The 23,097-nt window shown below is 41.4% G+C and overlaps 2 protein-coding genes across 4 annotated transcripts in view; one reads left to right on the top strand and one right to left on the bottom strand.

The window, feature by feature from the left end:
* The window catches only part of homer2 (homer scaffold protein 2), a 23,112-nt gene extending 2,575 nt beyond the window's left edge, over positions 1–20,537 (bottom strand). The window contains exons 1-8 of one of the 3 annotated variants that reach the window (XM_029144594.3): positions 20,398–20,537; positions 12,087–12,243; positions 6,679–6,810; positions 6,436–6,528; positions 5,853–5,992; positions 4,283–4,439; positions 3,675–3,785; positions 652–732 (exon numbers count right to left, since the gene is read on the bottom strand). In XM_029144594.3, coding sequence (XP_029000427.1) covers positions 652–732; positions 3,675–3,785; positions 4,283–4,439; positions 5,853–5,992; positions 6,436–6,528; positions 6,679–6,810; positions 12,087–12,243; positions 20,398–20,399 — 873 coding nt within the window. In that variant the 5' untranslated portion in view covers positions 20,400–20,537. Of the gene's footprint in view, positions 1–651; positions 733–3,674; positions 3,786–4,282; positions 4,440–5,852; positions 5,993–6,435; positions 6,529–6,678; positions 6,811–12,086; positions 12,244–19,183; positions 19,733–19,765; positions 20,202–20,397 lie in introns of those variants that run through there. The other 2 variants (XM_029144593.3, XM_055507561.1) reach the window with 2 other exon arrangements.
* LOC114852280 (RNA guanine-N7 methyltransferase activating subunit-like) lies at positions 20,520–22,347 on the top strand. Its single transcript, XM_029144595.2, has 3 exons — positions 20,520–20,692; positions 20,859–21,029; positions 21,735–22,347. The coding sequence occupies exons 1-3, from the start codon at positions 20,676–20,678 to the stop codon at positions 21,955–21,957; spliced, it is 411 nt and encodes a 136-aa protein (XP_029000428.1). The 5' UTR covers positions 20,520–20,675; the 3' UTR covers positions 21,958–22,347.
* The last annotated feature ends 750 nt before the right edge of the window (positions 22,348–23,097 follow it).

Below are 23,097 nucleotides of genomic sequence, written 5' to 3'. Positions count from 1 at the left end.
GAACTCTAGGCATTCCGCTGTTAGTTTTGCTGCCCATGCCTAACGACCTGAGTGATAAGTCAGAACTGCACCAGAGGAGCATCACTATGGAGGCCTTGGCACCAACAGGCGTCCAACGAGCCCGGCACTTCTGGTTTCACAGAAACTCTGAGGTTGCACAAGAAGGAGTCAGCCTGGAAAAACAGGTGCTCTTTGTTTAGAGAATGCTGGGATGATGGGTGTGAATACTCGCTGTTCCAGGCTTTCCAGTCTAACCCCACACAAATGTTGTAAGAACTGGTCAGTGCAGCACCTCTGTGAAACAGATAAACCCTACAGCCAGTCAGAGATGTGGACAGAGAATCCTTTCAGAGAGACAATAATGCACTCAGGGATGAGCATTTATTATTAGATACCGCATCTACAATGTAACGTGTGCCACTGAGACACGTGATGGGAATGTTGTGTAGCGGCCCACGGGCAGGTCAAGGAATAGGAGCTCTTATTCTTTCCCTGCATTTATGCCTGAAAGCCTGCGTGCTGCCGCCACCACTGCCGACGTGTCCTCTCCACTCAAGGTCTGTGGAGCAGAGCTCCCTGCCACGCTTTTGTCCGTACGCTGTGAATCACACCCGCATGAAACGCGGGCTTTCTTGTGCCATGTCAACGTACCTGCAATTTTGTGGTGATGTCTTCGCACTGTGCCATGAGATGAGGGATTATCTCTGCCTGCTTTCTCAGGTTTTCCAGCTCCTGGGAAAAAGACGTTCAGAAACCAGTAAATCGAAAGCAGGAGGATTCCTTCATTGATGTTTAAGAGAAATATTATTAGTTTACCATCACCATTTTGGTTTATTTACTACTATACTGTACATAGGACACATGGCTATATTGTATCTAAAATAAAAATAATGTCATACAAACATTTTATCGCAGCAGGGATTAATACACTAGTGATATCTAAAAAGGTACTTTTGGTAATTTTCACCTTTTATTAACACAAATCAAGCCTGGTTAGAACTAGCCATAACATCTGGCTCATCTGCTTTCATGACTGAAGTATACCGTGTGTGCATTTACGGACTGTTGCCATTTAACATCTAGTCTCCCCAGTACTGGTCTGTCCACCAGCAGACATCAGATGTTAACTGATGGCCATCTAGCCCGGAGCTTTTTTTATCTGCTATTCTCTGACCTTTTTGACTAATACAGAACTGGGTCAACACAGTCTCTCCCATCTCAGCCACAGAGACGTAAACCTCTTTCAGAGAAGTCACTGGTGACTGTGACCTCACTCATTAGTCCCTCTCTTGCAATACGGCCTGCTGTGGGCAGAGTCATGCATGTGCCATATTCCTTCCACTTCCATGCTGAATTTATCATTACTCCATGGGATTTCAAATTGACGTGGTTAATTACCACCTAACTTGTTCTTTATATATAACTTTTAATGCAGGAATGTTTGCTAGTTTGTCTCAGTCTGGATACTAATTTACCTTGACCTGCATCTTTCGAATACAGGTGTATTTATAGTACAATCACTGAAACACAAACTGAGAACAAAGTCAGTGCTCTCTGATGATCTCCAAATGACCTATAACATATAACAATATTTACAAAATCATGTATCTTCAGTTTTTTATTTTCTATTATTGTGCGTAATTGTGGTTCACTTTTAAGTGAAACTTAAATTAAAATTAAAATTGAGACTGATTCCAAAGGTATAATATTGGTGAATAATTGAATGTGTATCGTCTGTATTGTTACCCATTATTATCATTGTTGTACAGAATTGTTTCACAATGTCATTGAATAATGAAGCTCACAAATTCTAAACACTTCATCAGCAATACAAAACAAATAATAAAAAAATACCATTGAAGTCAAGAAAGTTAACCAAACAATTAAGACTAAAATAAAGCCTTTTGTTCTCATTTACATCTAATATTTCCCTTAAAAATGGTTTCCTCTGCTGCTCGGAGACAAACACACGTGCACTTTCATACAATGCGTTGCACCTTCGAGCACCTCTGTGCCGAGTAATAATCGAGAGAGGCTTTGTCGTAACCTGTGTTATGGCAAAAATTGTCTCTTCCTTATTTCTATGTCTCTTCCTTATTTCTATGCAGTTATTATACGAGTTATGACTTATGTTCTGCAATTAATATCTTATGTTTTGTCTTACTGTATGCATTTGACATTTCACCTAGATTGTTCAATGGTTGTCTCTGCCTGATAGACTCTCAACTCTAGCTCCCAAACCCAAGGTCGGGGAGTTGTGTCTCTGTCTGTTGAGACTTGGTGCTCCTTTCTCACAGATAGTTGGACGTCAGCGATGCAGGTGTGAGAAAGTAAAAATCTTCACACACACTGCGACAGGGAGGAGATGGTGCATGTAATTTGATTGGGTTGGAAAGACATTCCACCCTAGTCGGACAGAGAAGCTAAAAGGCAGAAGCAACTTGAGGATCGTGGGCTCTTTGCATCACACCTTCGTGGTGTGTGCACTGATCTCCCCAGCTGGTTTTTGGTTTGTTGATGTGCACGATCAACATCCATGCTTTTTATTTGCTTTCCCCATTATTTTTATTTTCTTTATTATTTCAATAAATCGCACAAAAGGACAACTCTCTCTCATCTACTTCTTTATGGAAAATTTCCACCACACCTGCAGCCGCCGTCTTCAGTTAGTTCACGGCTGGCCAACACAGGGGTCAGCGCTCAATAATTCATGAGCGCGGTTTTAATTGGTGGAGCCGAGCGTGTTTATTTCCAGCGAGGGTGAGTCACTTGGCAGATGAGTCTCTGTGGGCCGTCTGCTGCCTCACCACGCTACAAATAATGAGGCGTCCTTCTGCAGGGCCCTCGGTCAGTGTTTGGAGCCTCCGTTTGATACACAGGGCCGTGGAGGGAGTACGGCCTCAAAAGGAGGCGGTAAACCTTTTAATATCAGCTCCAACACTTTTGAATTACTGCCCTTTTGTTGAGATACACTGCTGTCGTTTGAGGGAAAGATTCATACGTTCTATTTATACACAGGCGGTAAACCAGACATAGTGTTTACCTCAGGGAGTTGAAACAGGTCTTTATGCAGCATTGCATTATTTTAAAGAACAATGATAAGCAACCATTAAAGTCTGCACCATATTTACAATACAATCAATAGAAAATCAAAAATATAGCAAAAAACTAAAAATGATCATGTCTCTGTAATGTGTGGACGTCTGATTCAGACTTGAGAAGGACAGAGCTTCAACAAAGTACCAATCAACAGCATATGAGGTTGTATGTATAGATCAATAAATTAAACCTGTCGTGTAAAATGATTTCATTTGCAATAACGATACACATTTTTCATCCATGTCAAAACCTTTGACTTTTGGCTTTAGAGCCACAGCTACTGCAGAAAAAGCAGTTAGACTCTTGCTTGAGATTTGAAGATGTTGATGCTAATCATTGGTCTGAGAAGGATCAGAACAGCACCATTAGGCTCCACTGAGCCTCAGTCACCTAGTTTGGATTATGCATGACTGATGCACTGGACATAATGTGGACATGGCTTTTTGTGTCAAACCTCCCTGCTGCCTTAAACAGACACATTAGGGTTTCAAGATTACATGCTGTTCCATATATTTTGCACAGCCCCTGAGACTGGGCGCTGTTGTTCTAAGACAAATGTGGTGCCGAGGTCCCACCTGCTCCTTATCCTGTAGCTCGGTCTCCAGCTCCTGCACTCGTAGAGTCAGCTGGGCGTTTCTCTGCTTCTCCTGATTGGCTTCATTACACTGGGCTTCTAGTTCTGCAATCTAAACACAAAATGAGAAAAGACCAGAGTGAGAGGTGATCGGAATCCTGTGTTTATACATCACTGATAATAAGTGTCTGTTATTGTCTGTTAATGTGTGCGTTTTTATTATTATTATTTCTTTCATATTCCAGTCATGTAAAGGATGTCAGCAGTTTAAAAAAAGATATCACCAGCCCAGCTGCAGTAACAGCCCACATTGATTATGAAACTAAGATGTTTCTATTTATAGTGGACTTACAGACCACAGTCTGGTGCAGGGAACACAGAAGAAGAAGAAGAACACGTACAGTCTTGGAGAAGTGGAGAAACTTGTGTAATTCATAACAGTTTAGTGAGAGATTCATTCATGAAACAACAAATTTGCCTGAATTATGCAAAACACCGTGACAGTTTGTGTTTCATGCTTAAAAGAGGTGTGTTTCTAAACAGTCCCCTTTTCTGCTTGCAGTGTTGCCTTAACCTGCACACGCACACACCAGTTCCACACTGTATTACCTTCTCTCTGAGCTTGTCACTCTCTTCCTTGCAGGTACTGAGCTGTTTCTTCCAGCTCTCGACGTTGGCGGATGACTCCTGCAGCGCATCCACCAGCCGGGCATTGTTTTCTCTTAAGGTCTGTAGCTCCGTTTCCCACTTCTTGGCATTGCTGTTGCTGCCAGACAGAGAGAGAGAGAGAGAGAGAGAGACAGTAGGAGTTTTTAATGGAAGGTTGACGCCGAAATGCCTCCCACTTATGCCCACTGACATGACACATTGTGCTGCAGAAATCTTTCAGTCATAACTATTTAATTAGCTGTGATGTGCATCACACAGTCAACAGATATTAAGACTATAAAAAAAAGAAGTAAGTGGGAAAAATGTGTCTAATGAGTCGTAGCTCTGACAGGTACCAGCAAACTGTTTGTAATCTTTGCATAGTGTGGAGTCTCTGTTTGTATTGTATTGATAAAGCAACAGAGGTTTATACAGTTTGCATCATGGTTCCCTTGATTGTGCACAGTTGGGTTGAAGGAATCCGCTCTATCAAATTTGTACAGACGTATTCTTGTTTCCTACAACATAAACCTCTAAAGCTTCATGAAAAGGGCCAACAAACAGAACTACTGTATAACCATTATTATGCTTTGCAAGCATAACGTGCAATATAACATCATCATCATCATGCAGAGTGTGACTGTAAGTCAGTTCAGGATCAGTGTCTAACACACACAAAGCTTGATAAAGCTTTATTTTATTTGATCTCATCAGATATTTCACTGTCCATTTTCAATTCTACTTATGCTCATAGCAGTGTCAGTTGACTCTAATGCCCTGGGTTTTTAAATCCCATCTGGGACTACATCTGCTGTTTTACCCAATTTCTGGTTTATACACTCAACATCTGGATTACAATAACCCAGCAGTGGAGAACAGCAGCAGTTTGATCCGATACGGTATCAATCCAGCAGAAGTAAACTAAGGTCGGAGAACATCTGAAACAGTCAATGTCTAAAAGTGAAGAGCGGCTGCATCTTAAAAGTCTGACGCACTTAATACAGTCGTATTTGACTGATGAGATTATGAAGCCGACATTTAGCAATAACACTCAATATTAGACCATTAGTGTGATTCAAAAAGATTAACGAGCTGCATGACTAACATCAAACTGTCCATATGCTTAAGTAAAACCTATGTACACACAATGGCTGCTTCCAGTACATGACTGGACTACTGCTGCCTCAAAGGTTCATATGGTTCACAGATCACTAGCTGCAGACTCATTTGTGGGTGTTTAACATTGTCAAGTACAGTATTAAACAGTGATTACAGAAATATGTTCTCCAGTGTTATGTGTAACATGGTCAGATTTGGAGTTTGAGTGTTAACAGAGTGCTACTTTTCAAGTTCTATTTAGAAAATAGAGTATAGAGTACCAAGAAAATATGGAATGTGAAAAATACAGCAACCACAACATTTACCAGCTATATTTAAATAAATAAATATAACTTAAAAAAAAAGGTAAAATTATCCGAGCTTGATGCACAACACACTACTGAGGTTCTGATGCATTCAAAGCGACTCTTACCTCTGTTCCACTGCGCTTTTGAGGCGTTCGTTCTCGCTTTTCAGCAGAGCCGCCTCCGGCCCGACATGAGAGATTTTCTCATCATCTGTCCCGTTGATGTTTGCCGCCTGGTTGGTCGAGGGCGTCTCGCGTCCAGATTCCTGTTAGGGGACACAGAGAGATTTAAAGTATTATGGCTCAAGGCCAGTTTTGATTGAGTCTCACCCGCAGCTCTCTAAAAGTCCAATGAAATCTTTCTTGAGGAAAACGTCTCTGGGCTTCTTTTGGCAAAACAATGTAAACTACGACACATGGGCTGTGACAGCAGAGGGGTGGGGAAACATTGCTGCCAGTGTTTATCATGTCATGCGGCCCAGCAGCACTGTGCATCTCAGCACAGAGCCTGAATCCTCCATCTGGAGTCAGAGCTGGCAGAAACCTGGCTGATCAATGTGGTGAGTTACTGAGGCCTGTTCGTGTTGTGTCAGGTAATAAGTAGCTCAGCTCTGTCACGTTGGTCCATTTATTTACTATGCGATCACATCAAACCACTGATCAAACCACTGGACAACAAAGGCATCCGGAGGTTGAATCTTAAACTTACCTGTGAGTGATTACTCAAGGTTTCTGCCTTCTCCTGAGATTTGTCCCTCGCCATCTTAGCGGATTCTTTCACTTCCTGAAACTTCTCAGCAAACTGAAAAGTGAGAAAAGGGGAAATAGTTACAATGTGTTTAGTGACAAGATCTCACATAGCTCATCTTGAAACACACTTGGAGATTGGGAAAAGAATTAGATTACTGTACGGAGGATTTAAGAATCCTCCACAGTAGGAAGGGTTCCTCACCTTACTCAGTTGCTGCTCTGAAGCAAAGCCCAGTCCAAACACAGTGTTGGCCCTGCTGTCAGCCCACTGGCCAAACTTCTGCGACGTCTTGGTAAATGTCATGTTGGGTGTAATGGTGCTGTTGATGATGACCTTTTAGGATAAAACAACTTATGATTAAAAGAGGTGTGTTTCAGGCCTTAGTCAATGCAGACATTTAAGTCTCCATCTGCCTCTTCACAAGAAACATATCAAGGACAGGGTGCTGCAATCATGTAAAGAGTAGACTTTTGCATGGAACAGTGGGCTATTGTAGCGACATTCATAGAGGAGTACTGTATAAGTATGTAACCCATTGCTCAGGTCTTTAACTTTTACAGGTGGCATTTTCTCATGATGACCAACTTTAGGCAAGTCAGACATACTTAGATCTCAACAATACAAACCGAAGACATCTACTACGATTCACAAAGGTTCACAGAAGTGACTCCTGGCTTAACCACTGCATATCCTCTAATCACAAATTGGAATGAAAGACAGATGGAGTGCCATGTGCATGTGACAAATGGCGTCTACACAGCAGCTTCACAGGTCATAAACAGAAAATGGTCACATTTTGTGCCTTATTTTCTTTTTTGTAGTCAAATAAGATGACAAACAAAAGATTTGTTTACAAAAAGGAAATAGATGCATTGAACACCAACACACGCACGCACACACCAGACTCAGACCAGACTGCTGCAGACTCAGTCACAGTGTCAATATGTGCTGCACACCACATTCAGCTGATCTAAAAGTGTAACTAGTGCATGTGCCAGTGACAGCAGAAACCGATGGATTCTTAAAACCCTATTTCTGTCAGAGCAGGTGGGGCCGATTTTTGGCTTTTACTGCATTGCTATAAATAAAAACATGTCCAATCCTGTGTTAACAGCTGGAGGTGCAACACCAGCAGCTTCCTTTCACTGCTGCACGATCTCACCAGCATGGATACAGGAGAACTTCAGAACGGCACAAGCAAATTACCAACAATTAAGAAAGAGCAGAAGACAGTTTAATCACAGCGTAGCCGTTGTTTCATAGCAACATGGCTGCAAAGACCAGATCCAGGAACGCAAACAGCTGACAGACTTGTGTCCTTCTCTGTGCTCCCACCGTCTCCCTCGCCATCTTTTCGGCCACCGAGGTGTTAGAACACTTCACACTGCATCATTATTGGACAGTGAGCCAACATACAGAGTGTGAGCTAACACGGTGAACACATTAGCATGCAATCAATAGCATTTGAGGCCCATTTAGAACAATGCTACTGGCTTACAAAGACACAGCTCAGCATTAGCTACTGTAAAGCAGCCAGCCTTTGATTTCGGCTGCATTCCTGCATCGAGGGTTTACGGAAAGTATTTTCCTTAACAGAGAAGTAATCAGATTTCAAGACCCATCTTCTTTGAGGGTTCGCTCAAACAAAGGTGACCTAATTTCCCCTTAAGAGGAACCTGGGCAAAGCCTGAGCAACACTCCCACGTCTCATTTCAGGCAGCGGAGTGAATATTTAACGCAGTTCAAGCAAGCTCAAAGGAAAGTGTTAAGATAAGATAAAACATTAATGATGATTGTCGAGAAACTGGGGCGATAAAGATATACAGAATTAAAAACAGCAAGTAAACAGATGGTAGACAAGGACTATATGAGAAGAGATACACCTGAATCTGAGAAGGCCTGCCAGTTCTCCCTGTGATAGAATTACAGAGGCCGAGATATTTGTTGTCAATCTCTAGGAAGATCCGGACATAGTCCATATAAACATTCTGTGACGGTTTTGGTGACCTCTTCTGTCAGTTGTGTCATTTTGTTTAGCACCTCACCTCCTGTACATGTCTCAGTTGTTGCTCCTCTGCAAAGCTTTACTGGTAATGGGTAGAATTACCAAATCATTTGCTGAACACTGTCAATTATGATTTATTTTAGTCACTCAAAGCAGACAGTCTCCATCTAAGTGCACTTTTCATCTACAGCATGGGTGAGTGTGACAGAGTGAGGGAGCAGAGTGACTCCGGCAACTGTGCGGGTGGGGAACTAGGCTGTGGATCAAGTGGCAAAGGAGGGTCAGTTGGAGACCCCAGGAGCCAGGAGGTTATAGACCACAGCTTCCTCAGCTGCTCGTGTGCCTGTAGAGTGCACAGGATCTGCAGTCGGTAACAGAAGAGGAGATGAATGTGGGAGACCAGCGTATGGGACGAGAGGAGGTGGGAATGAGCCTCAAGCATGAGGTCCAGCTACTTTAAGAAAACTAAAATGGGCTATCACAAATATGCTTGATGTAATTTCTCCCACACACACACACACACACGATATGAGCACTTCTCTCTGCAAATCATACTGATAAACAGGAGGCACTGGCAGCAGCGTTCTAAATGAAATGCAGCCAAAGGAGGATGAGACGGTCACTGTGTCACAGCACAACGCTCGTCAGGCTGAGGTGTGATAAGCATGAGATGCAAGAAATGTTTAATACATTCTACATTCCTGCCAATGCATTTCATCTGGCCTCATGTCGAGTCAAACGCGCTGTTCCCTTGTGGCAGTGACGCAGGCTTGGTTTCCAGGTTGGGGGATTAAGTCAAAGTCAACAACATCTTAACGTGCGGCTCTAACAACTTCCATAATATGTCTGCACTGGCTGCTTAATGGAAAACGTCTTATTATCAAGGCTTTTGGGTGATTTTAAATTTGTCTTTATTATATAATCTTCAGACATACAGACCAAGACACTTCCTCCCGGCAGCACAAAGCAAACACATGCTGCACAGACATGTGCTGGGGCTCACTCAGCTCACTCAGACACAGGGTTTCTGGCTGCTACAGTTTGCAGAAGGTGCTTGCTATCAATGGCTACTTGTTACTCTTATCGTCACAGGGCTTTAATTCTAGTTTGGGACTGAATGTCTTTGCAAAACAACAAACACATCCTTACATCATACAGGAAATTGATCTCCCAGGGCTGGAATTATGTTCCTGCCTTCCAGCCTCGAGGCTCCACAGTCGCTAATGAAGAGCAGCATTTTCATTTGAAGAATAAAAAAAAATTATGCTTCAGATTATATTAGTTTCTTTTTAATTATTTGTTGTCTCTGGACATAAATATGCACCTAACACAGACTCTGTGTTACCATCCGTCTGATGGTAACAAAGACACCCAACTGCAGGTCAGCATTACATGTTTTATGTGTTTTAACTTTAATGCAAGTTCCTCTCAAACAGAAATGTGCATTATGACAAAAAAATCAATTTAACTCATCATCAGGCTCTGCATGGGAAAATGGGCTAATTTTTTATCAGTTATTAGTTTTCATTCAACTAGAACAACGTGACGGCTGCATTGTTATGCGACACAACTCAGAATAAAGGCAAGTCACAAGTGCTGATATGCTCAGCGAGCTTCCTGCTCATCATGAATAGATGAACACAAGCTGACGGTCTGTCATAGCACGTGTGCACATGAGCATGGACTATTCTTCTAGACAGACCTGTCTCCCTCACGGCAACTATGCAAACTATATTCACTTTTTATTTGACTTGACTCAACATTTTGGTTACTTTGCCCATTCTGGCATCACTATGACTTACAGAAATTACGCTGACATGGGTAAAATGTAGATCAGCCGGAGTCATCGTTATTTCAATTCAGACAATATCTCATACATTTATAAACTCATACCTCACATACTGCAGTTGCCTGCAGACATTTTATGATTTCATGTACTGTTCTGTTTAAGGTTACAGCAGGACAGAGGCAAGATGATACCAGTGCCCTGGGGAAACCATTTCACAAAAAGCTATATGGATATTTGTTTTTACATATGTAGTCATTTTATAAATAAAGGACACTCCTGTAAAAAAAAAAACAATGCTCTTTATCTTCAGTATTCTATTGTCAGTTACTGTATTGTCAGTGCTGCAGCTCAATAAATGCTGTTTGATGACATAACAGATTAGAGTCTGGCCTCTTCTAGCTGTGGGAAGAGAAAGATGCTTTGAAGCTAACAAAGCCTGACTACACTATGTTTTGTTTAAACTGAGAAATAATGTAATTTAATTGTTTAAATTAAGGATTGTTCTTGAAAATGTGGAAGCCTTTTGTGTGAACAAAGTCTAAACATGAGCTTCTCTTAAATGTCAGAAAATGCCTGCTGTGCAAAGGCAACATTTCCTCTTGTTTTATCCACCCATCAATAGGAGTGGACTACATAATGATAACATTGCTTTTTAATGAACGGTGTGACTATAACAAACTGCCAACTGAGTAAATATCTACTGTATGCTTTCTGCGAGTCTGAGGCATCAGCTGATGGGTCTATAACCCCAATACTAGGCCAGTGGTATGACAGATCCAACTCATTCAGCCTCCAAGTGGCTCTGCAGGTAATCTGTGTGCTTTAATAGTTATCAAAAGGTGATTGCCTGGGTATCAGCAGTGGGTTACTGCCGCCCTCACTCTTCGCCAGTTTTCACACAGAGAAAATACTTTGACTGCCATGGAAACACAATCTACTCTTCCACTTAGTGGAGGAACAAGGAGTGAAGAAGCGATAGAGGCCCACTCACACACACACATTCACCTCCACGTCAGACTCCTTTAATGACAAATGACCATCAATCTGTTTTTTGGTTTGTCAACAATGAAAATAAAAATCCCAGTCAAGTCAGTCTAACATGGGTAGAGATGGCTTAATACTGTAGCTCTTATTCTACAGTTTGACCTATTGTCAGCTGTTAGTTGATGAAGGTAAATCACAGATAATTGGGTTGTACTATAGTACATCTCTCTTTGCACCAGATATGTTCATTTCAAACTACATCCATACTGTTGCTGTTCTGTCCTGAATTTCCCAGATTTGTGATGAACTCACATCTGAACAGGCACCAGTTTAGCTGGACCATAGATGATGGTTTGCAGTTGTGTGCAGACATTGTGCCTGTATGTGAGGTTGAAACCTGCACTATGGGATGCAGACTGTATGTGCTTCAGTACATCTGGAAATTCCTGAAATGTTTTGTTCTGAAACATAAAGAATTAAAATGTTACTCTACTCTGAACCAATACAGAGCTTATCATGGTCAGTTTGTTTGTTTTATAGAGGATACATTTCCCCCTCAATAAAATCCATCTTTATTTATCATGATCATCTGACATGATTAAGAAATGCACAGACCTTTATCACACCGCAAGGAATTGTTAAACAGCCTCATGTTTGACTGATGCTGGTCAACAGTTGGAGCAGCATACTGAATGTTAATCCGTAGGACGACTCCTTTTGCTCACTTGTAGCTTTGAGTGCTCTTTCACATGCTTCATCTGTCTCCTGAGAGCTGTTAGCTGTGTCCCATCGTCTCTTTCCAATATTGCCACACAGAGTTCACACACGTACCTTGGATCCGTCCACGCTAATGATGCGGTAGCTGTTGCGTGTGCTGTCATAAAAATAGGAGACTGTGACAGCCTGCTTGCTGGCAGGAACCCAGTTCTTCTTGGTGCTCGGGTCGATTTGGAAGACATGAGCCCTGGTGGTGTAGATCGGCTGCTCCCTGGAGAAAAGGACAGGGGAGAGGGACAAAGAGAATCACGGCAAATGAGAAAACGCATCCACTGATCTTCAAACCACACAGTCAAAGTGTGTGTTGAGTTCTCACTATTACAGTACGAAGGCTGTCTCCAGAGATGCCAGGTGAAGAGCGGTGATAATGCAACACAAACCCTCAATCCTCATAGCAACCCAAAGCCATTAGCACATCAACGCCTCACTCCGCTCCCAAAGGCGACAGTATCACATACTGTATGAGACTGCACATGTTAACGGGGAAACTTGACAATGTCCAGGTTTAAGGAAGGAAAAACAATCTCACCCTTTTTTCTAAGAGAAAAACAAACAAATGTAGAGGAGAAGCCAAACCCATGTCTGTCAACAATAACACGCTGCTGATCAGGCGTTGGTATGTTATGACATAGAAATGTCGTCAGAGATGTTTGCAGACGCATGACTAACTGGGTGGAATAAGCCTGAATGCTGGAGTGGGGCTGGTCAAACTCAGGACATACAGTACTGTACTCGTCAAGGACACTGATGTAGAACAGAAGAGCCAGATCAAAACTGCTTAACTGTACGTCCTGGCACACAACCACCAACCACAGAGACTTCAGAACAGACCAGGTCAGAAACTGCAGAACAACCATGAGAACTAACACGTGCACTTTGGAGATTAAAGGATATAGCATTGATGGTGATGGCCTGGCTTTGAATTAGTCATTTAAAAAGCTTGAACCCACATCCTAAACGACTACCAAACCCAACTTAGCAATGACTGTGATGGAGAAAAGTTTCTTTGAGAGAGTGAAGTAATCTGCCTTGCAGCAATGAGCAGCTCACTGCCCTGTGACTCAGAGGAGCATCAGCGCGGGGAGGAGAACATGCTCCGACTGCCTGTTAAACCTGAAGGACTTCACATTACTCCTACTTTTGTGACGTCCCCACAAATACAGACACACCGTCCCTCTCTCCAGACACTGACTATCCTTTGTCCTTATCTCACTCTCTCACAAACTATTAGCCCATTTCAAAGGAGTTCAAAGCAGTTATGGAACACGTTCAGGAAATCCTCTATGGTGTCTGTTTAAACATCAACGTCAACACTGTGCAGCGCATTAATGGCACTTACCCACACTGGCCTGTGATACTAAACAGTATGCTGGTTTAGAAAACATGTAGGTAATCAAATCTCAAGAGGGCCTGATTTTATAATAATAATAATAATAATAATAATAATAATAATAATAATAATAATAATAATAATAATAATAATAATACATCACACAGTGCTTTTCTTACTTTACATTATTCAATGGCAAGATCCTTATTGTTAAACCCAAGAATATTTCTAGGACATCGTTCAAGTGCAACTTGTGATAAAAATAGTCACACCTGCATGTAGTTCTGTTTGTATTCTCCATTACGAGCTCTTGACACTAAACGCACTGCAATGCTCAGAGCAAAGAAACAGTAGGCAGAACTTGACACAGACGTGGCCCAGCAGCTTTCAAATGATCCACTGGAAGTTCTCAATTCAACACTCTTGGTACAAAGTTCCAACAGAGAGGACTAGATTAGGTGTGAGTGGGATGAGAGGGAACAAAGGGACACCTCAGGAACTTAATGATGGATCCGGATCAGGTGGATGACAGGCGGGACGTACTTATCTCTCTGCAAATTAAAAAATGTCTTACGGACGGGGGCAACATTTACAGACAGGGTTGTTGTCTTTCCGCATTTCCCATCGAGTTGCTCTTTCATCTTGCGGATTTGTGCCGACACCTTTTGCATGGAGAGCAGGCAGGATCTCTGTCTATTGAACATGGATTCCAAGGGTTAGAATGCTCGGTTTTCTCAAAAGAAAGAAAAACACCTTTTTCACAATTCGTACATTTAAGGGTAGAAGGGCCATACTTGATAGCGGAGTTCAGTGATGGAGGACAGTGAGACGCAATGAACTTCACATAAAAAAGGAATTATATCGACAATCTTTTGGAAAACGATTTTTAGAAAAAGGTACAAAAGGCCTCCCCCAATTCCAGACATCATTCAGTCTTTTATAAAGTATCTTACTATAGCACAGCATGTTCTGCATATGAAAAGCACTGTCAGCAGTATCTTTGCCTTTTTTGCAGCTAAAAACACAGATCAGAGAGTTTTCTGATGCAAAACCCTGTGAAATCATATTTCATCTTTTCCCTTGCCGCCTTTTTTACTTTCATCACATGAAAGGTTAAAATGTGTGCGGAGGGCACGGGGGTGCTGAGTGGACACAATGGCACAGTCACACTTTGCCTAATGCAGCAAAAAAAAAACATTGATGTACACAGAACAAACAGCACAGTAGAATTACTGCACTTTTAGATCACAAGGATATGTTTATGAAAATAAGCCTAAATCCAAATAATCCGAGAACATGTAAAAAAGGCGAGAGACATACTGTATCTGCTGCTTTATGACTGGATCTGAGGTTCTGTGGCTGTAATACACAACGGGCAAAGAGTTGACAAGAACATTGAGTTCAGTAATAGTTTATTGGACTGTGAAAGTATCAAACAGGGTGTCAAGTTGCAAAAATTCACAAGCTAATAAACCTTTTCCTTCCATTGGGATTATGGTTCTCACAGAAATGAAAGCCCAATAAATTCACTGCCCCTTTTAAGCCTAATCTCGGTCTTCATCTGCTCTGGGAACAACAAAACCCATCATACTGATCACCTCTGTCACTTCACATGCACAGGCGTGTGCACGTGCTTGCACACAGAGCACACACATGCTGACCTTTGCAGCGACAGTGTCTGGAGCCAGCTCGCACTGGCAGGGGAAAATAAGCGAAAGGCCACTGGCTGAACACATGGGTGCACTCAAACAACTGTCAGTGGAATCCAGTGATCTGCTTTTCAGAGATGAAAAGCATTACGTTGATTGAGTGGACTGGATGAAAAGACGAGGGCGCCGTTCGGGAATTTGCGACCAGTGAGCTGAAGTGTCGGGTGCCGGTGTCCCCATCTGCTTCTTTAAATAATTCACAGGTGTGCGTTTCTGTGTGGCCGTGGCAGGTTTGACTTAGTCTATGCTGCGTGTGCCTACGTACACCTACCCACCCACCTCAGGCCCAAACAGCCCATGCGGTATTTGTGCAGCAGCAAAATAATAAATGTTAGAAAGGCATGGAGCTGTACTATCAATATGAAAAGTACTTTTATTTTATAGGAATCTATATCTCACGCAAAAATGTGGCAGCTGGCAACTATGATTTCAGTTCTGAGGAGGAGACGCTGTAGCACAAGACTTTCATGTTGGCACCTTTTAGTTCTGATGAAGCAGTATCAATACAGTCATGGCTTCAAATACACATTCGGTAAAGTTTATGTTCGCATTGCCAAGAGAAGGATTATCCTGCCGTTTAAAGGGGGCACTTTAAGAAGATGCGGGATTACACCGTGTCCTGAGAGGAAGCATGACTAACGGCAGCCTTTATGACGGAGTTTCAGTGGTGACATTAATGCGAAGTGCTGCCGTCACGTTGTATTTGTGTTGCTGCTGCACCTGCAATCAGGTATGTTTGTAAAGACAGTGAAAAACTGCCTTGACCACATTCCTGAGTTCAAGAATCTACTGCAGGCTCATTCCTCAGAAAAACCTCCCTTGTCAATTACAGACATCACTCTCTACTGCATGTCAGATATAGATATGTCAGTCAGGAAACGGACATGAACAAAATCCACCAGCAACATAAATGTCAAGGTTTCACTAAATGTTTGGAGTGTGACTAAACCAGTGACCTGCTCATGCAGGTAATACTGGGCCCAGAGGTATAGGTTTCCATGTCTGGTTTGTATTTGGACTGTGTTCTCTAGTATGAAGTAGGACTCATATTTCTATGACTTTCTGCAGCTACAGCACAACCTTTGATAGATAATGTCCTTGGCTTTTATCACTCGGTGTCGTGACAAACAGCGCCCTGTAAAACATGTACATGTAATTATGAACCTACCTACCATTGTTTAATAAGCTGATTCAACAGAGAATAAAAGCCCAGACAATCACACAAATGAACCTGCTACACTGGAATAGGATTGCTTCATTAGTTAAACAGCTGACGCTCCAGAAGATCAAAATCACAAAGCCGAACCAACATTTTTAGCCAAACGCATCAAATTATTGATAGTATGTGTAGCCACAGCACCGCCTGGTTAACAGAACACATAGGTTTAGGAGGATCAGAGGCTGTTTGCATAAAGGGGACTGAACATCAGAAAAATCACATGCTAAACACCAGAGTTATTTGATGGCAGGCAAAAGATGTACAAAGTGTTGTCTTTGAACCTAAGTGCTCTGACAAATAGAGGGAATTGCATTTTTGCATGTCTGTTCAAACAACTCTTGGTTAGAAAAGCTGCATTACGCACTTGTCAAATACCTTCAGCTCAGTGGGAGGAGGAACACTGACTTAGAGCATTTTCCTCCTCACTTTCTCAGCTGGTGCTGACAACGATAAACAAAGTTACTGCTGGACTGAGTTAGAAAAGAACAGTTTCACCCAAATCTGTCAGAGAAGGAAGATGAGGAACTCCTATCTAGGTCACAGGGTGCACAGATCAATGATTCTGGCAATATAGATAGGGAAGAATAAATATAACACCTGAACTGAATCACTCTGATTCATACTAGCTGGCATAATCTGGTTAATCTATCAGATGATGAGAGTTGAGGCTCTTTGTTGTTGGCTGGTAAAGTGTATAGCTGGCTAATTAGTGAGAGCAGCGTTTTGACTGTATGAGTGAACAGAGTAGGCAGGAATGGAAAGCTAAGCTCTCATCTTACTCATATCACTGGACTAGAAAACAACAGTCATTATTAAAAATTTAAAAAAAGGGCTCTGGACATAGTGACAATGTTTTTGTAGTTTTTATAGTCCGTTTATTCATGAATGAACTAGTTAGATTTTGCTACTATTACTATTACTTCCAATGTTTCACCATCACACAGTCCTGACGTGTACTGTACATCCTGCCACCATTAAAATAGAGAAATGGAGACAACAGTGTGAGCTGATGGCAACAGGCCAGATTTATACCAGCAACCACAGCAGGTCTCCCTCCGTCACACTGAGGCTGTGTAGGACGCAGAGCCTAACCTAATCTCTGAGTTTCAAGGAAAAGGAAGTGAGGAAGTCGCCATAGAAGCTGAACATGGCAGCAGATGGCCTGCTAGGCCTCAACCATCTGGTGAGAAGATGTCCGATCCTCAATCAGTCTGTTTCGTCATTTATCCTGGATTTCTTAACAGTAAAACCTGCTACAACCTTCCCCTCTGGCCTTTAGCCATAAACAAACACACACACATTCACGTTAGATTTACATTCCATTCTCCTGTCAGGACATCCACGAGAGCCACTGCCTTGTCACATGTCATATAGCCTAATCAATGAGTGTTAAGCCTTTAGCTTTCATTCTCTGGCTGGCCTGGAGATTATCATCTATCCCTGCGTTAGGGCTGCTCCCGGCAGGGGTTACTTTAAATAGCAGTATGTTGACTGCGTGGCTGTTGGTGTGACTGCTCATTCTTTAAATGGACAAGCTGAGCTTCATTTACAGATTATTAGACAGAAGCAGCTACATAACTGCACATATACGAATACCATCAATCGCTGTGAGATAAAACATATACAGTAGTAATGTGCTTTATAAGTCAGGCGTAAATGATGTGATCAATAACAAATGTGTCGAGGTCACTAGGTTACTCATTCAAATGGTCTAGGACCTGTGGGGGGAAAGTGACTGACTTCTGGTGAATTTATAACTTCACGTAGGAGCAAAGACCGTCCGGGACAGAAACACTATAAACCACCACCTAAGACCCACTCAGGTCATCATGGAGTTGAACCAGGGCTTTTTTAAAACTTTTGAAGCCGAGGCCTTGTCAAACCAGTTGGAGATGACCTAATATTAAAAAAATACTGTTAATTGAAACCCTATTAATAGTTGATTAACTTAGTAGTTGTTTGAGAAAATGTCCTAATATTACAAATTTATTTCAGAATGCATATAGAAAAGCACAGATTGACACTCAAATAAAATTCATGATACTTTGTTGGCAATAAGACTAAATGAATTGGTATTATGAACCTTGGTCAGATTAAATAAGACGTTTATTAATTTATTCTGAGGTGATAATTATTTGTGATGACTAAACTAAATTACAAGAATGACAAAATTACAGTTAAGGTTTAACCCATTAGGTTATTCTATTTCTATTAATATAAAACTAGTAAGGCAAATTTTGTTTTATTATTTATTTGTAGGTGCCATTACACACATTTAGGGTTTTGAATTGCAGTTTGACACATCTGATGCAGAGAATGGCTGCCCAGATGTAATTTCCTGGGTGCCACCTTCTAGAAAGCACTCAGCTGGTTGGCGATCCTGCAGATCAGCGGCAACGGAAAGGAGCTGGGAAAAGGGAACTTGTTGTCACGTCTCTGTCAATAGGTGTGACCTCCTTCCTAGGACGGGCTGCTACGGCACAGGGCAGTCTCATGACATAACATCACAGTTTCAAACCTGCTGGGTGAGTAAGCCAGAGTCTGGAGGATGACAGTACTGCTGGACTGGTTTCTTGCACATTTAAAACATGTCTGCTCAGGAAAAGCCCTGTTAGTATTAATGCTGTTTTGTATTCTTTCCCCCACCATATTGTAATTGAAATATCTATAAAGTTTACATGAAATCACTGAGTGGATTGTGACAGATTAGTACAGTAGCACAAAGCCCGTTACTGTTGTAATGTATAAGTCAAACAGATGTCATGCAAACAGGATTAGGTATTACAGAAAAGAAAAAAAAACTCCAGCTTGCGATTGAATAACTATGGCATTAAGCTACAAAGGCAAAATTCACACCACATTAGTCTATAGAGGCAAAATAAATGCACTGTACCCTGTAAACTGTGGGAGTACACACAACCTCCAGCTGATGATTTCCAGGTGATCAGAACACACACACACACACACACACACACACACACACACACACACACACACACACACACACACACACACACACACACACACAATCCAAAAGTCCACTATCCAATGAGTGGGCAGTGTTGACTCTGCCACCTTCATATCACACCCTCTTCTAACCATAACCTTGGAGACAGATTAGGATAAACTTGTATCTTCCAGGAATAAATACACGTATCCAACTGAGACTCTGCTCAAATAAAGCCCACTTATAAGTTCATAATTAGCAGTGTGGCATGAAAGAATTTTACACATGAAGAATGTCCTAGAGATAGCAAAGAAGACAAGCTACAGTCACTGACCCAGACTGACCAACAGTCTGGGTGTGAGGCAGCACCGGTTTTTCTCAGCTCCATCAAGAACAGCGACTAATAAAATCAGATTTATTCCGAGCGGTGACAGGTGAACTACACAGGTTCAGGTACCATTTAAGCCCGTAGTCCGTGCAGGTGTCATAAGTAGCGCTCTGAAGGGCAGCGTTTTCTCCATTACTCACCCCATTGCCGCGGACTTGAGGAACAACTCCTTTTATATGTCGCTTTATTGTCTGTTGTTGTTAAGGGAAAATGTGTAGACGCTTAGTCGCTCAAGTCCACAGATGATTAGAGGGTTCAAGAGTTAATTCCCCGTGTGTCAGCTTCGAACAAGTCTTCTATCTGATGAGAGACAACTGAAATGTGAGAGCACTTGGTAAACTCGATTCAAGCGCAGTCTCACAGAACCCCGGTCATTGCAGGAAGTTATTTCTATTTGCTTGGCTGTTTTCGGTCTTCGCACAGGCGCTGGAATGAAAGCCACTTAAGAAAAGCCTTTTCCTCGTTCTGTCTAAACAATCGGCACCGATTAATTAAGTTAGTGGTTGCATTTCCCCTGTTCGCTCGTTGCGCATACTTTCGTCCTCCCCGACGGGATTGTGTTTAATATGAAGGGCAGCAGCAGCGACACGGAGCGGCTTCCACCTGCTCACGCCTCTGCCAAAGCCGCCCACCCGTTTCCAAACCTGTGGTATCTACTCTGCGGTGTCCGCGGCTTTAGTTTTACGGTTTTAGCCCAAATTGTTAGTTGCTACTACAGTTGTGAAACATTATGCCAAATATGACCAATAACGACAAGTCTAGGCGTACTTACATCTTTCATGTATGCCTTCCAAAGACTTTCTCCTTAATTCAGCGAAATATCTGTTTATTATTATTAGCTGCGCCACTCTATAGCCTCTTCTGAATAAAATGTATCAATGACTAACTTGAGTGTAAAGTCATTAAAAAAAGACTTAAGGCGACAGACAACAGCCGTCAATCACTGGCAGGTGCGCGCGTCCCCGGAACGTTTAATCGATAGTCTTTTGTTTCGGAGGAATTATTTCAGCGACGTACAAATACTAGGACCCCGACGGACTAAGTCGTTTAATGCAAACAAGTATTAGGTAGGTCCAAATCATAGTACACACTATGAGTGTTTTCAATTATATATTCATATGTTTGTAGTTTGTTTTTTAGCATAGTTTTCGCAGGTTTTATCGTTTCGCAATATGTACGCGTGAGTTTTTGATGAAATCTAGTTCGTCGGTGGCCTTTTGTGTGTGAATGCAGGATGACGGAGAAATCGGAAAAACTACAAGAGTACGAAGAGCTATTCGCCCACAGATTTTCCTCGGAGGATCAGGAATATCAGGAATATCTGAGCCGTCCAGCTGACCCCCCACCCATAGTTGAGGACTGGAGGGCCCGTGGAGGAGGAAACCAGAGAGGCAGGGACAACAGGTAACTTCGCGTAGCTTCAGAAAAGAGCTACAGTAAATTCCAACCACACAGGTCTACTCATATGTTGGCTTTCCAGTGGATATTGATAAAAGTTGTAATTATAATTACTGTTTTGATGAATTAATATAATGTATATTTTTTAATTTATTCAAGTATTTGAGTTTTGTATTAAAATTCCCAGTTTGAAGATAATTCAATTCAAGATGATTTCTTATTATTCTAGATTTAGTGGAACCTTTTGGTCTAATCTTTAAGTTATTGTTGTTTGCTGTCTAAACGATCTGCAAGTTAATTCCCAGGCTGTGTACCTATCTACTTTATGTGTGGTTTCATCTGTAGCCATATAGAACCATGTAAATACAGAGACCTTAAGATTGTTTCTATCTAATCTGTTATTTAGAATCTAAACTGTGGCTAATAGTGCACACTTCTAGTTAACTGCAAAATTTTTCAACATGAAAGACAGAATCACTGGGAATTGATTGAAGCAAAATATTGAATGAATATTCATACACAACATAATGTGACTGTAGTCAAATACAAGCAGCCATTTCACTCCGGTTCCTAGGAATATTATTTAATAAAAGTCAGACCTTGTGTCTTCAAGAGCAACAGTTTTTGTCTTTTTTTTTTAGCTTTTTCTTTCTGCTTTCTGCTTCATGCATTAGTTGTTATTTAGGATTAATTTTAAATATCTCTAACTAGGTACCAGGACCGTCGTGGACACAGAGGTCGTGGGTGGGGAGGAGGAGGTGGTGAGCAGGGATGGAGAAGGGACCAGCGTGGGCAGCAACACTGGCATGAGAGGGGCAGAGACAGAGACAGAGACAGGCACTGGGGGCATGGAAGTGGGTATCACTCGGGCCATTCAAGCTCCACTCAGGGATACAGCTCTCGTCCTAATAGACCACATTTTGACCCTTACTGAACTGTAATTTCATCAGTCATGTTTTGTCAGTATTTAAAGAACCACTGAAGCAGTCTTATATCATATATCATGTAATATCATATGTAACATCTTTTTGCAACAGATGATAGCTTGTGTGACTCTTATTTGTCATTGTTCAGAGTATAATAAGATACTTGAAGTGTTCATTGCATATGAACTCTGGCAATCTTGTCCAAAGCAGTTTAGATAGTTTAGCAGCTGCATTTTTATGTTTTCATGAAATTGTGATTAATTATACACCACAGTATTGTTGCAAGCACTGCATCTAATCTGCAAGACAAAATGTAAAGCGTAATCTTTCTCAATTGCAATGTATTGAGGTCATGAAACTAAACTGATTTCAATAAATGGTATTTTCTTAAAAACTTTTCTTGTTATGGGTTTTGTGAGATTTAACACTATTCCAACCTTTTTCTGTTCTAATCAGCACACAATATTGGTTTATTACAGATCTAATTATGTGATAAAGGGGGTAAAGTTTTAGTGCCACAGTAAGTCCAGTGTTTTACTTCTTACTACAACTATGCTGTTAGAAAATATATACTTTATTTAAAACTGGCAGTAGTGATAGTTCCAAATTCTTTAAGCTGTTACTCGACCTGCTTAAAACAAGCTCTAATAGCTTATTTTTGCAAACATTCAACCTAATGGAAAACCTCTGACATTTATAATTCTGTACTGGTTTACCTAATAATGCATTTTCCATCACTTATGTAGGTCATATTTAAAGATACTGTTGGATAGTGTGATCCACATGATTCTAGACTTTACCCACCTTATTGGCTTAATCTTCCAGTCTTCTAAGTATTAAAATAATCTGAATGTTTTAAAAGTAACATGGTGAAGTCTGCAGAAACCTAGTTATAGATGGAAACTGGTTTTGTACCGAAACCTTGTTTGACAAGGCCCCAGTATTGTCTCTTCAGTTTTCAATTAGCATTTAGAATGTTTGACCTAACAGGACTTGTCAATGTGTACATCACTATTTTTGAAGATGTAAACAGGCCATTATGAGTTCAAATTTTGTTCTGTTTAAAACTGTTAAAAAGGTCAGTCTGTCTTACAGGTTCTGGTTTTAGGAGTCTAAATTACCTTCTCTATGGATTTAAATAAAGTTGT

Source organism: Betta splendens, chromosome 3, assembly GCF_900634795.4.
Source record: "Betta splendens chromosome 3, fBetSpl5.4, whole genome shotgun sequence".
Classification (NCBI taxonomy): domain Eukaryota; kingdom Metazoa; phylum Chordata; class Actinopteri; order Anabantiformes; family Osphronemidae; genus Betta; species Betta splendens.
Note: the sequence above shows the minus strand (reverse complement) of the source record. Positions and strands in the feature narration are given on the sequence as shown.